Genomic DNA, 14898 nt, shown 5'->3' with positions numbered 1-14898 from the left:
ATTGGTAATTTTGTACATAGGAGGTAATTAAAGTGAAACTTGAGTAGGGAGGGTAATAAAGTTTCCAATAATGTATAGGTATGTAAAAATCCCAATTATTATCAGAGAAAGAGTGAGCACAAATATAGCTAAAATTGAAGTTACGATCGGTTGGCCCAAACTTGTTTGCATTAAAGGGTTGCATGGTTTTCTTGAAAATGGGATACTACTGTCATTTTACAAAAAAATTATATAATCATCAGTAAATCTTCGACATTATTGTTAAAGAAGGCGGGTATTTATAGGATGGTGTTGCGACTAAGGCTTTTGAAAATTTAAAGCTAGCAATGACACTAGCACTAGTGCTGGCCTTCCTGATTTTAAAATATCCTTTGTGGCCGAAGTTGATGCAGGTGGCTGGGAGTAGGAGTAGTGCTCTCCCAACACGATAGGCCCATCAAGTACATGAGCCAAGCTTTGAGCCTAAAACATCTGGGCTTGTCATAATACAAAAAAGAGCTAATAGCCCTGCTACTCGCGGTTGAAAAATGGAGATATTATCTCCGGTACAACCACTTTGTGATTAAGACTAACCATTTCAGTCTAAAATTTCCAAGAGAACAACGCATCACTACAGCCTTACAACACAAGGGGGTAACAAAATTAATGAGAATGAGTTATGAAATTAATTATAGACCGGGAAAGAAAAATGTTGTAGCTGATGCATTTGTCTCAATAGAGGTGAGAAAATCATAGTGGTTGGTCTTATGACTGAATGCTTGGGCCTAAGTGTAGCACAACCCAATTGGGTCCAAGAGGTAATGGAAAGCTATGAAAATGACCATGAGGCCCAAAAGTTAATCACTAAACTCTGCATTGATCCTAATGAAATACCACAAGTCACACTAAAGACTCATTTACTTCGTTTTCAAGGAAAAGTTTAGGTTGGAAACCAAAAGGGTCTTAGGATCAAATTAGTTAATGATATGCATGTATCTTCGTGGAGGGGGGAGGGGGGAGATTCTGGTATTCATGGAATATATCATATGCTTAAGTCTATTTTTATTGGCCTAAGATGATCAAAGATGTGAAATCAGTGATGCATGAGCGTAAAATGTATCAACGAAATAAGAATGTAGTGTAGCCTATACAAGTTTGTTACAACGTTTGCCTATTCCTGGGAGAGATTGTGAACATATCTCCATGGACTTCATAGAGGGTCTACCAAGATTACAAGGTAAGGAGGTTATTTTAGTTGTGGTAGACCGATTCACTAAATATATTCACTTTATAGCCTTATCTCATCATTATAATACTTCACAAATAGCGCAAGTTTTTCTAGACAGTGTGTGAAAACTACATGGTGTGCCCTGCTCCATTTTCTCAGATAGAGACCCTTGCTTTTTAAGAATTTGCAGGTGCAACTAAAACTTAGCTTAGCCTACCATCCCTAAATGGATGGGTAGACAGAGATGTTAAACCGTTGTTTGGAAGCTTATCATAGGTGTATGACTGGGCGAAAGCCAAAAGAATGGTGCAAATGGCTTCCCTTAACAGAATTTTGGTATAACACCAATTTCTAGACAGCAGTTGGAATTTCAAATACTTTACGGGTATAAGCCTCCTCAACCAACTTTTGAGCTAATCACTCAGTCAAAAGTAGAGACAGTTGCTCAATTATTGAAAGAAAGGCAAATTACCATCAAACAACTAAAGAAAAATTTGAATATGCGGACACTATGAGAAGTGAAAGAGATTTTGAGGTGGGAAAAGTGGTATTTATTAAATTACAATCATATTGGCAAATATCAATTCCTATAAAGCAAATTTAGTTTCAAAATTCTTTGGTCCTTACCCGATTATCAGAAAGATCGGATCGGTCTTCAACTCCCAGTTGAATCACGAATAAATCCAGTCTTCCATGTTTCTCAGCTCAAAAAGATGTTGGGACCTAAGGTTTTCCCTGCCAAGGATCCACCTTTGAACACTCTTGACGGTCTATTGGTGGCAGAATCGATGGCAATTTTGGATTGGAGGATGGTCAAAAGGGAGAATTACGCATGATATAAGTGTTTGTGCAATAGGCCAATCTATCTCCCCAAGTCGCAACTTAAGAAGATTTCTCATTCCTAGCTTCACAATTTCCTGAATTCCAACCTTGAAGATCAAGGTTTTCTGAAGAGGACTGGAATGTAGCAGATCAAGAATTCCACTGGGCCGCTAGAGAAATGAACACAAGATCCGATTACGTTGAGCCTAGTTTCAGAGTTTTAGATAGTTTTGCAATTTTCTGTTGAGTCTTTAAAGTTAAGAGTCTTCTAAATATTTTCCCAAGTTATTGTCGCTCCTGGTCTAAGAATTTTGTTAACTTTATTATAGTACAATGGTGTTTAATTAGGTGACTGCTAACCTACGCCACCAGAAATGGGAGGAAGAGAACGAGCGAAGAAGAACGCCAGCAAAACACTAGTCATAGAGAGGAGATTGACGGACATCATCACACGCGAGCAAGGAAAGCGAAACACTAAAGCAAAGGAGAAAATGCAAGAGGAAGATCTAGACCAGGACAGTGATAGTGATCCAAATTGGCCGGATCTGGGAAATAATCGAGTCAAAATGGTAACACCGGTGAGTTCTAGCATTCAATTGACAGCTATGGTGAACTTTGGTAAAGGAATTGTTGCAGTGCTAAATGTGAGTGAGCAGCCAAGCTCGGACAAGGTCCAAACCAATGGAACAGTGCATGCAAGTCCACCAAAGGAGCAGAGGATCTCAGAGAGTGATAACCAGAACAAAACTCAGCAGAAAACGCAGATCCAGCAGTGGATAAGGGTAGATCATGGGCAGGACTCTTCCAAGAGAATAAAATGGAAGCAAAAGGTATGAATCTAACTTACATACCTCATGTGATAAATGATGGTGAAGTAGTGGTACAATTGATGGAAGAGGATATCGAAGAGGAGAACCAAAAGTGGAATCGAGCAGTTATACTTTATGTGGTGGGGAATACTCCATCAATTGGAGCTATTGAGAGATTCATAGCTAACCAATGGGCTAATGTTCAGAAACCTAAAGTGCTCTACCATAACGATGGGTACTTCATCATACTGTTAAGCAAGACTGAAGAGAGAGAGGATGTGATGCTTAATGGACCTTATACACTGAATAACAGGCCAATTATAATTAGGCCATGGTCGGAAAGCTTTGATTTCAATGAAGAAGTGCTGAAAACCATTCCCTTATGGGTGAAACTCCCAAAATTACCACTCAACTACTGGAGTAAGCAAGCTTTAAGTAAAATTTGAAGTGGATTGGGGAAGCCAGTGTATGCTGATGTTTGTACAACAATAGCTGAAAGAGTCTCATATGCCAGGGTTCTAATTGAAATGGATGTTACAAGATCTTTGCTAGAGAAGATTAAACTATATGATCCTAGAGGGAAGGTGATGGAGCAGATGATTCAATATGATTGGAAGCCACAATACTGCTAAACATGCTGTCAACTAGACCATTCCTGTAAAGATCAGAAGCAGCAGAAGCAGGAAGGAATGATACGGAAGAATATAGAAATAAAGCAAAAGAAGGAGTGGAAGAAAGTCAGAAATCTTGAGTCTACTGTAGATAAATTGATGGTCAAGGAAGATTCTTGATCAATTGGAGGAAGCAGAAAATGTGCAATCAAGTAAGCAGGAAGTTGATCCACAGTGGCAAGTTGCTCGGGGGAAATCTGCTACAAAGAAGAATGCAGAAGTGGTAAGGGAAAATGAAGTGGACATTGGCAATGCCTTCAAAGCATTAGTAGATACTGCTCAGAAGATAGTTCAATTATCTGAAGCCCAAGGAGTGAGGGAGAAGCAGACTAAGAAGGTTAGGGAAGGTGATCCACAGCAAACACCCATATCATATTGAACATTATAGCATGGTGTAACGACCCGGCCGGTCGTTTTTAAAATTTATGCCCCGATCCCCTATTAACTGCTTTCCCCGTGTTTATTTCTGCTATTTTAAATTGCCGGGATGTTCGGTTTTGAGTTTCGGAGTGTTTGGGGCACTTAGTCCCTAAATGAGAGCATAAGTTTTGGGAAATTTGACCGTAATCGGAATAGTGTGAAGACGGCCTTGGAATGAAATTCTGATGGTTCCGTTAGCTCCGTTGGGTGATTCGGGCTTAGGGGCGTGTTCGGATTGTGTTTTGGAGGTCCGTAGCTAATTTAGGCTTGAAATGCTGAAAGCTGGATTTTTGAAGTTTCCGGTTCGATAGTGAAATTTGATCCGAGGGTCGAAATGAAATTCCGGAAGTTGGAGTACCTCCGTAGTGTTGAATGTGATGTGTGTGCAAATTTTCAGGTCATTCGGACGAGGTTTGGTAGACTTTTGATCGAAAGCGTAAATTTTGAGGTTTTGAAGTTCTTAGGCTTGAATTCGATGTTAAATTGGTGTTTCGATGTTGTTTTACATGTTTTAAGGATTAGTATAAGTTTGGGCAGTGGTATTAGACTTGTTTGTGTTTTTGGTTGAAGTCCCGGGGGCCTTGAGATGATTTCGGATGGTTGACGGAAGAATTTTGGAGTTTGGAGTTGCAGCTTCAGCTGCTGGTTTTCTATCATAACCGCACCTGCGGTTGGGTCCCGCAGGTGCGGAGCCGCAGAAGCAGCATCTCCATCGCAGAAGCAGAAATGGAGAGGAACAGCAGGAGCCGCAGAAGTGGTAGAATTTCCGCAGGAACGTCGCTGTATTTGCGGTAAAAGGACCGCAGGTGCGGAAGTCCCCCTTTTAGTGAAATGTCGTAGATGCGACCTTGTCCTCGCAGATGCGGTCCCAAAGCCGCAAAAGCGAGTTAGCTGGGCAGAAACATATAAGTTCTTGCCTTCGTGATTTTGAGTCATTTTTCACCTCTTTTCCAACGGGAAGAAGCCTTGGGGAGCACTTTCAAGAGAGATTTTAGAGGAATTCATTGGGGTAAGGACTTTGGTCCCTAAACTCGTTATTGGAATGATTTTTATCATTTTAAGTATGAAAAATTAAGGAAAATCAGTGGTAATTTGGGGGTTAGGGCTTGACTAATTGGAGACCTTTGAGTGGTAATTTGAGGGACCATTTGAGGTCCGATTTTGGTAATTTTGGTATGACTGAACTCGTGAGAGCGTGAGGTTTCTGAAAATATAAATTTTACCCGATTCAGAGACTTGGGCCCGAGGGGCATTTTGGTCATTTCACTTAATTTAGCGCATTAGCTTAGAATTTATTTGTAGAATTAGTTACTTGAAGTATTATTTACATCTTGCAATTGAATTGAATAGATTTGGACCATTTGGAGTCGAATACTCGTGGCAAGAACGTGGTTTCGGGTTGATTTTGAGCTGGTTCGAGGTATGTGGCTTGCCTAACCTTGTGTGGGGGACCTTCCCCTTAGGATTTGGTATATTTGTTAATTGAAATGCCTTGTACGTAAGGTGACAAGTGCGTACTTATGCTTATTGTTGAAAAATCCGGTTTCCATTAAGTACTTAGAATTGTGTTTTCCTTTCCTGTTTACACTACTTGCAAGTTAAGCCTGTTGTTAGCTTAGGGAAGCATGCCTAATTGATTTAACTGCTTATTTGTTCTACTGCCCCACTTGAATTATGTGCAGCATGCTAGGTTAGGAATACCTGCTTTACCTTGGTGTGAAATTGATTGGATTGAGTTTCTTGTTGATGCTGTGTATTTACTTTGGGACTACGGGACGGTATCCTGGGAGCTCCCCTGTATGTTTACTTTGGGACTACGGAATTGTATTTCGGGAGATCCCCCTGCACTTTTACATTGGAACTATGGGATTGCACCCGGTAGATTCCCCCAGTATTGAGTACTTATATTTGGGACTACGGATGTGGTATTCCGGTAGATCCCCGCGCATTTATGAGTTGGACTACGGGACTACACCCGGGAAATCCACTGGATATTTATATTTGGGGACTACAGGACGGTATCCTGGGAGATCCCCCGGCTGTTACTTCTGCGTTGAGTTGTATTTGTTTACTGTGATTACTTGTTTCTATTTCAGTTGTCGTTATCCTTTATATCCTCTAATACTCTTACTGCTGTACTCATTTATTCTGCTCTGTTCTACACTGTCGAACTTTATATTTTATGTAATCTCAGTAGGGCCCTAACCTTCCTCGTCACTACCCGACCGAGGTTAGGCTTGGCACTTACTAAGTACCGCTGTGGTGTACTCATGCCCTTCCTACGCATGTTTTTCATGTGCAGATCCAGGTACCTCTACTCAGACTTACCATCCTTGAGGCGAGGCGATCTTTCAGAGACTTCGAGGTATATCTGTTGCGTCCGCAGACCGAAGAGTCTCTCTCCATTCTCTCTTGTAGTTACAGTCCTTCTGTATGTACTTTGTTTTAGACATTCTGGAGTTAGAGCACTATGTAGTATTCTTAGCTTGTGATTTCATGAGATTTCGGATTTTGGGAAAGTATTAGTATTAGAAAGTTGATATGGTGTATGCCGAGCGGCACTATTAAATACTGTTTTATTTACTATTTTGGATTTATACTTGTTTTCTTTCGCGAATTGGTGTATTTTCTGCATTTTAGGCTTACCTAGTCGTAGGGACTAGGAGTCATGACAAGTTGGTAACAAAGCTCTAGGTTCATAGGAGTCATGAATCACAAGCCGGTTTATTAGAGTCTCACAGATCGGTACGGAGACGTCTGTACTTATCTACGAGAGGCTATGTAATTGTTAGAAATATTTCCACTTCGTTTGATTTCCTTGTCGTGCGAGATTTTGATATCACAATTCTAAACTTTGTTCTTCTATTCTCTCACAGATGGTGAGGACACGTGCTATTCGAGATGATCAGGCACCCGCGCCCCTTACTGGAGCTGTCAGAGGCCGGGGTCGGGGTAGAGGCCGAGGACGCACTCGTGGTGCAGCCAGAGCACCCATGCGAGCTGCCGCCGAGGTGCCACCAGCAGTACCGGCCGGAGTCCAGACACCTGATACGTCTGCTACTACTACTCCAGCACTCCAGGAGACTCTGGCGCAGTGTATGACTATGTACACCACTCTAGCTCAGGTAGGGTTGCTTCCCCTTGCTGCAGCTACATCCTAGGCCGGGGGAGGAGCACAGAATCCCGCCGCCCGTACTCTTGAGCAGCGAGTGCATGTTGATCAAGTCCCAGAGGATATTCCGGTACAGTCGGTAGCTCCAGCTCAGCCTGAGGAGAGGGCAGTAGTTTCAGAGGAGGAGCAGAAGAGGCTTGAGAGATTCAAGAAGTATCAGCCTCCGACTTTTAGCGGGCTAGCCTCAGACGATGCCCTTGGATTTCTTGAGGAGTGCTACCGTATCCTCCGCACTATGGGCATATCAAGATCGAGCGAGGTTTCCTTCACTACCTTCCAGCTTCGAGGAGCCGCCTATCAGTGGTGGCGTGCTTATGAGTTAGACAGTCTGGATGAGGCAGCATCCCTGACTTGGGCTCAGTTTTCAGATATGTTCACGAGGGAGTATGTTCCCCAGAGTCTCAGGGATGCCTGGCGCACGGAGTTGGAGCATTTGCGCTAGGGTACTATGACTGTCTCGGAGTATGTTGTCCGTTACACCGACTTGGTTAGACATGCACCAGCTTTGGTCTCTATGGTTCGCGAGAAGGTTCGCCACTTTATTGAGGGGCTTATTCCCAGCATTAGGTCTAGCATGGCTCGTGAGTTGGATATGGATATTTCTTATCAGTAGGTGGTGAGCATTGCTAGGAGGATTGAGGGTATGCATGCTAGGCATAGAGAGGAGAGGGAGGCCAAGAGGTCTCGAGAGTCGGGCCATTATTCTGGTGCACGCGCCCCAGCTGCAGGTCATCATGGTAGGGGTTATATGAGTCGCCCCGTTCATTCAGCTCTTCCAGCAGCTAGTGGTACTCCAGCTCCTCCCAGACCTCAGGAGCCTTATTATGCACCTCCAGTATCTAGTGCGCCTCCTGCACGGGGTGCTTCCAGTGGTCAGTCCAGCGGACCTGGACCGAGCCAGTCACAGCCGCCACGTCCTCCCAAAGCTTATTTTAAGTGTGGTGAGACATGCCATATGGTGAGGGATTTCCCCAGACTTAGGAGGGGTGCACCTCCACAAACTTCTATGAAAGTACAAGAGGGGGGTGAATTGTAGCCTTTTTAAATTTCTAGTCGACTACTCTTCAGACCTAGTCGACTTATACGGAGACATCCTGCACTGAACGGTTAGTCCTTTTGATTTAATCAAGTGTTAATCACAATAAACAATAAAGGAAACAGAATAATATATAAGAGCAATAAGGTAAATGATACCAGGAATTTTATACTGGTTCAGAACCAATGTGGTATCCTAATCCAGTCCTCTTGGGTTGCAAGAGTGTTGTCTTTTTGAGCTCTTCGTAAATTGAATTGAGTACAGCCTTTGTGATTTTCATTGATCACCACCAACACTGACAGGGTTGGTTTTCACTCGCTCACCAACAACGACCCTTTGGTTTTCACTCGCTCACCAAAGAAACGAACAATGACACAACCTCTAGGACACACTGCCTCTCCAATATTTTTTGTCTCTTTTCTCTCTTTTGGGTACACAGTAAATCTACTAAAGTGAATTAAAATGCTTGTTAAGAGTAGAATAAAGAACTTGTAGTTGGATAGACAATTGTATAGAAGGTTGCGTGAATCTTCTCCTCGGTTGCTCTTCAACTTATATTGTTGTCTCCAATATGACCACTGCTGATTTTTCTCATTAAATGCAGAATATAATGGTCAATGATATATGATGGCTTTCCTTCTTAAGGAAATCTTCTTTGTTCTCCTTTAACAGATTCTTCCTAATCTTGATTCTTTTCCATGAATAAATATTCTTTCCTTGTGTAGTAAATCCCAGGCAATCTTTTTATTCCATCCAGATTGGTTCTTCTTTTCTTCATAATATTAAATTTCCTTTCAGAGCTTTGCTCCTCTTCCTTTATGGTCAATCTTGGCTCGATGCTTGCCTCTTGACTTATGGAAATAAAATCTTGCTTTGCCTCCCTTTTTGTTCTTTCAAGATTGATTTGCTGCTTCTCTTCTTTACATAGATCTTGAAAATATAATTTATTTTCATATCAAAATCTTGTAGTGACTTGGCAAATCTTTTCAATAGTCTTGCCTTGAGATGGTAGTAAAACCCAGCATTTCTCTTTCAAACTCGTAGTATATATATCCAAAATTGAATAGGATATTATCCTTCAAGAATATATAATATTTTTCCCATTAATACTTGTGAACTCTTCTTCCGGATGTGGAAGTATGAGCTCTTATGTAGACAACCCAAGAGAATTTCAAGATCCTCTTCCTTTTGACTTTGGATCTTGAATATTATCTTCAATATGAAGATGTAAATATATCTTTGAACTTCTATTATATTGGAGATATTCCTTTCTTGATCTTGGAAAATAATCTCCTTCCATAATATAGATTGCACTACATCCATAATATATTTTCTTTCCATAGAGAATATATTCTCCCTTGGCCTTGTAGTATCTTTTTTAAATAGTATCTTCATTGTACAAAATAATAGATCTTCTCCAGGATTTTAGCAACCTTCCTTTCAAGATATTTAAGAACTTTCCTTCCATAATTTCCGTAGAGTCTTCTTCTGATATTGTAGTAAACTATTCAATATTTGAAATATGACTTTCAAATATTATTCATTCCATGACGCTTGAACATAAATCTCTAAAAATAATCTTCCTTGATAAAATCATCATATGATATTCTCTTTCTCATATTTGTTTGGATCTTTACCAGCATCTTCTTTCTCGAATAAACCTGTGTAAGAATAAGACTACCACAAGTAAATGTTCTTTGATTAATAATTATGTTGGTTTGTTATCATCAAAATTAATGCGTGAAACTTTGAAGCTAACAATCTCCCCCTTTTTGATGATGGCAAACCATTGAGTACAAAAAAAGAAAATTTTATCAAAGACTTAATTAAAGGCACTAATAGGATAAGCTAGATAAACGGGTTACTTCCCTGAAGTAATCTTCTTGAAATGCATGTAGTACATCAAGTGTGAACTCCCCCTCACTCTATGCAATCCTCGGTTATGCTCCACCCGTCTCCATGTATTCTACCTGAATTTTTGAGCTTTTCGATCTTTTGTACATATTATTTTCTCCCCCTTTTGGCATCATCAAAAGGGTGAAGGAACTTGTAGCGAGTATGCAAGTAAAGTATAACTGTAACTTATAATCATCCAGGGAGTTATAAAAAATATGTAGTAAAGATTCCCTTTAAGAGCCGTAAGCAAAAAGAAAAATCTAATAAAATTTAAGCTAGTTAACAACTTTTAATCCGACCAAAATATCCAAAGTATTAACCCAAAGCCAAAAAATATAGAACTGTTGTTGTAGGTAGACAAAAAGAATTCTAGACCACAGAAGAACATCATTTCACATGATTGAAAGCTCACCAGAGATTAAAAAAACTCACAGAATACTTGATTTTTCAAAACATCATTTAGCATATAAGACAGTGTAATCGCACATAGTCACTTGAAAAACGCTCGATGATTTAAAAAGATTAAGAAACTTTTGATATCCTAACATGTTAAACTTTCAAGAGAAATTTGAGCAAAGATTTAAGACTCTTAGAAAGATTACAACATATTAATGCATACAAGAGTCAAGAAATGGTCATATATTTATATCACCAAAAAGAAGGATATGGGATCATTCTCATGAAAGTCGTTATCCTTTTCATGACATGATAATATTAAAAATCTCCATCCCATTTTTATTCCATTCCACTTAGTTGCCTGCTAGGTTTACATCTGAAAATATTCTACTAAATCAAAGTAATTAGTTCTTGCATACAGTAATCCATGATTTAGAATCAACCAAAGATCTTTTGTGTCACTATAAAAAAATATTATGTGATCAGGTATACCAAAATATTTATCATAAAAATGCAATAGAGAGCTAGTCATACCTTGGTACTTTAATCGATCGTTGGACTTACTAATTTTCTCCTTGCTTCGCATTATTTGGAATGTGAAGATAAGGTAAATTCTCCATTATACTCATTTCCAACTCGATCATCTACTAGAGGCTTAAAAATGCTTGACATGTTTTTGGTTAGTAATACAAAAAATATGCTCTTGTAAATGCATCTTTAGAAAGAATAATCGCCAGATGATAAACATGAATATGTTTCAAATGGTAACTAGTCTTAATCATATGAATGTGATTCAAAAAACTTTCAATTCCATAGAGAGGCTAGAGAATAATGTTATGCAGTTTTCAAACCATTTAAAATATTTCAACATTCATACAAACTTTGTAATATGCACATGAAAAATGATATTCTAACAAAACTCTCAAGGAAGAAACAGACCTTCTTGTTGTGAAACCTTGAGCTACAAGTTTACACAAAATTTTCACAATCTTACCAATCTTATCTAGCTTTAGATATCCATGATTGCAGCTCATTTGCTTGGTACTGGATTTCCATACTGTTAATTCTTTCAGCTTCGCTCAACAAATCTTGTATTACTAGGATCCAGCATTCATCGTTTAATGCTTCTTCATGACTGTCTAGTTCAACTAGTATAGATGTGTCACTAGCAATTTATTTGATGCTATCCACTATAATTCTCCATCCTTATTCACAATATGCTTAGAAAAATATTAGTATAAGGAAAACGCACATGATGAGATTTCTCTACAACTAATGAATAAGAAATATGTCAAGAGCTTACCAAGACAGTTGCAACTAAAGAAAATAAGATAACCAAAAGTTGATTTTTCTTCCTTCCCATAGCTCAGACAAAAATTCATTCAAGATAAGATATTAAAGCACATATAAGCCAATAATGACAATTTATGCAAAACTGATGCTTTCTTTCCAAGTCTGCTTTCAACTGAGGCGTCAAACTAAAGATGTAAAAATCATGCTTGTTGCAAGAAAATGTCAAATAGATACTATTAAGACACACATCGATGAACATTGCAAATGCATTATTTTCTTAAAAAATGACCTATGCAAAAGTAAGGATAATCATCAATAGAAACATATATATATATATATATATATATATATATGTACCTCCCAAAATTTTGAGTCTTAGGAACAGTCGAGTATCTCCTCCTGCACAAGTTACCGAGGCATCAAGGTTTAACAACCTTCTTAGATTTGAATGAAATATTGAAGCTTTCACTAAGAGAATGGATATAAGAAGTAATTCTCTTCACAAATTATCTTAAGCTCACAATTACATGAGAGGAATGCGTGCATGCATGCTTGCTTATCCTAATGCTTATACAAATGGCATGGTTCATGCAATATATTCGTTTCTAAGTCAAGGATAAGATTAACACCGAACATAATTGTTGCAGCAAGTCGACTCAAGCAATATGTAGTTGTACATATCATACTATATTTAACCAAAAGATATTACTAGATACGTATCACCTTATAAAGTATCCGAAGGAACTTGAATAGCCTTTAGTCATATCAAACACTTAAGCTTTACCATCATGTGTAATAGTTCCTTCATCATTTATAGAGAATGTATGAACTTTGAAGCATCTTTAAGTATGTGCCTTGACCAGCCATTATGCAAATTTCATTTATCCCTTTTTATGGCTGGACTCAGAATTCCTGCAAAACAAATTAATTTATTTTTGGTACCCAAATCTTTTTGGGTCCTTCATGGTTAGTAGATTGAATAATTCGAGATGCATATAACTGTTTTGGTCTCCAAACATATTTTGATCTAACATGACTTTTGGTATAATTACATGTAAATACTTTATGTCCAGAATTGCCACAATAGTGACATGTAATATGAGAATAAGAGTGTTTACTTGCAGCTGCCTTATTAGTTGACTTGGAGCTTTCCTCAGTCAACTTGTTCAAAGAAGGACGTTTACCAGTAGATCCCTTTTCAGTCGACTTATAGCTGTTAAGCCAAGTAGACGACTTTGATCGATCAAAGTAGTGGCTGGGGGATTTGTGCAAGCTGCTTATTTGTTTGCGAAGCTCAAAATTTTCTTCTTTAAGTAAGTTGTTCTCCACCGGATATTCTTTAAGTTGAGTATCCCACTCATTCTTTTCATTTCTCAACTTGTTATATTCTTCAAATTGGATCTCCCAATCTTTCTTCTCATGCATCAGCTTCTTATATTCTTCAAGTTGGATCTCCCAATTCTTTTTCTCCTTCCTCAACTTATTATATTCATTTAGAACTTTCTTACAGCCATTGAGAACCAATTCAATATCATCCTGCAATTCATCACATTTATCGCAACACGTAATAGGAGTGGGGCATACCTTGTTAATTTCTCCCACTGCCATAAAACATTGATTCTCCATTCTTTCGTGATTGTTTTCTTCTTCATATTCATCCTCGTCTCTCCAATATTTGTGATTCTTTTTCTTGAGATCACAATCCAGAATAGCATTAAAGCACGCCTCGTCAATTTCTTCTTTTTTCTTGAGACATATGTTTGTCATTTCTTCTTGATCATCCTCGTCGCTCCAAGTTGAGATTCTATGATTTTCCTTCTTGATGTTGGGACATTTTAATTTCATATGTTCAGGTTTACCACATTTGTAGCAGCATATGTTCTCTTGTTGTTGAACCTCATTCTTCTGATTCTTTTGATGATTCCGGATGGATTGAGATTTTTTATTCTGCTTCTTCTACTCTTCCTTTTTCTCGTCCTGGGTATCACGCCCAAGTCTTCTCAATCTTCATCATTTTCAGATTCTTCAAGAGTTGACGTGGATTCAATTTCCTTAACTTTGTTGGCGTCCCCATGGATATTTTCCAATCTGTCCCATATATCTTGAGCAGTCTCACAGGTGGATATTCTCTTATATTCTTCTTCACTAATCGCACAATAGAGCATGTTGATTGCTCTAGCATTTGTTTGTATAATATCCAACTGTTCTTCTATGTAGTCAAATATGGATGCCCTTTTTACAAGCTTCTTTCCATCACTGTTGTTCGGAATACGTCTGGGTCCATTCTGAATAACTAGCCAGGCTCGATAATCTATTGATTGAATATGAACTTTCATTCTTTCCATCCAATGGCTATAGTATTGATTATTTAAGTACGGTGGCCTTCATGTTGAGTATCCCTCTTGAAGTATGGTCCCAACAATTTGATGACCTACCATGGATCTTTTCTCACTTGCTGCTAAGCAAAAAAAATAAAGATGTGAGACCTGCTCTGATACTAATTGAAAGTACAAGAGGGGGGGGTGAATTGTAGCCTTTTTAAATTTCTAGTCGACTACTCTTCAGACCTAGTCGACTTATACAGAGACAGCATGCACAGAGTTAGTCCTTTCGATTTAAACAAGTGTTAATCACAATAAACAGTAAAGGAACAGAATATAATATAAGAGCAATAAGGTAAATGACACCAGGAATTTTATATTGGTTCGGAACCAATGTGGTATCCTAATCCAGTCCTCTTGGGTTGCAAGAGTGTTATCTTTTTTAGCTCTTCGTAAATTGAATTGAGTACAACCTTTGTGATTTTCAGCGATCACCACCAACGCTGACAGGGTTGGTTTTCACTCGCTCACCAACAACGACCCTTTGGTTGTCACTCGCTCATCAAAGAAACGAAAAATGACACAACCTCTAGGACACACTGCCTCTCCAATATTTTCCTGTCTCTCTTCTCTCTTTTGGGTACACAGTAAATCTACTAAAGTGAATTACAATTCTTGTTAAGAGTAGAATAAAGAACTTGTAGTTGGATAGACAATTGTATAGAAGGTTGCGTGAATCTTCTCCTCGGTTGCTCTTCAACTTATATTGTTGCCTCTAATATAACCGTTGCTGATTTTTCTCATTAAATGCAGAATATAATGGTCAATGATATATGATGGCTTTCCTTCTTAAGG

General features: G+C 38.8%; 1 protein-coding gene across 1 annotated transcript; it reads right to left on the bottom strand.

Moving 5' to 3' along the window:
• Window positions 1-13722: 13722 nt before the first annotated feature.
• Window positions 13723-14058, bottom strand: LOC109236377. Its single transcript, XM_019402551.1, has one exon. It carries the CDS (start codon window positions 14056-14058, stop codon window positions 13723-13725), a length of 336 nt encoding a protein of 111 aa, XP_019258096.1.
• Window positions 14059-14898: the final 840 nt, after the last annotated feature.

This window comes from Nicotiana attenuata, unplaced genomic scaffold, assembly GCF_001879085.1.
Source record: "Nicotiana attenuata strain UT unplaced genomic scaffold, NIATTr2, whole genome shotgun sequence".
Taxonomy (NCBI): Eukaryota; Viridiplantae; Streptophyta; class Magnoliopsida; order Solanales; family Solanaceae; genus Nicotiana; species Nicotiana attenuata.
This window is presented reverse-complemented; position numbering and strand designations above follow the sequence as displayed.

What these genes read in the sequence shown, in the direction of transcription:
- LOC109236377 (XM_019402551.1), bottom strand. Translation starts at nt 14,058, where the DNA reads ATGAAAGTTCATATTCAATCAATAGATTATCGAGCCTGGCTAGTTATT.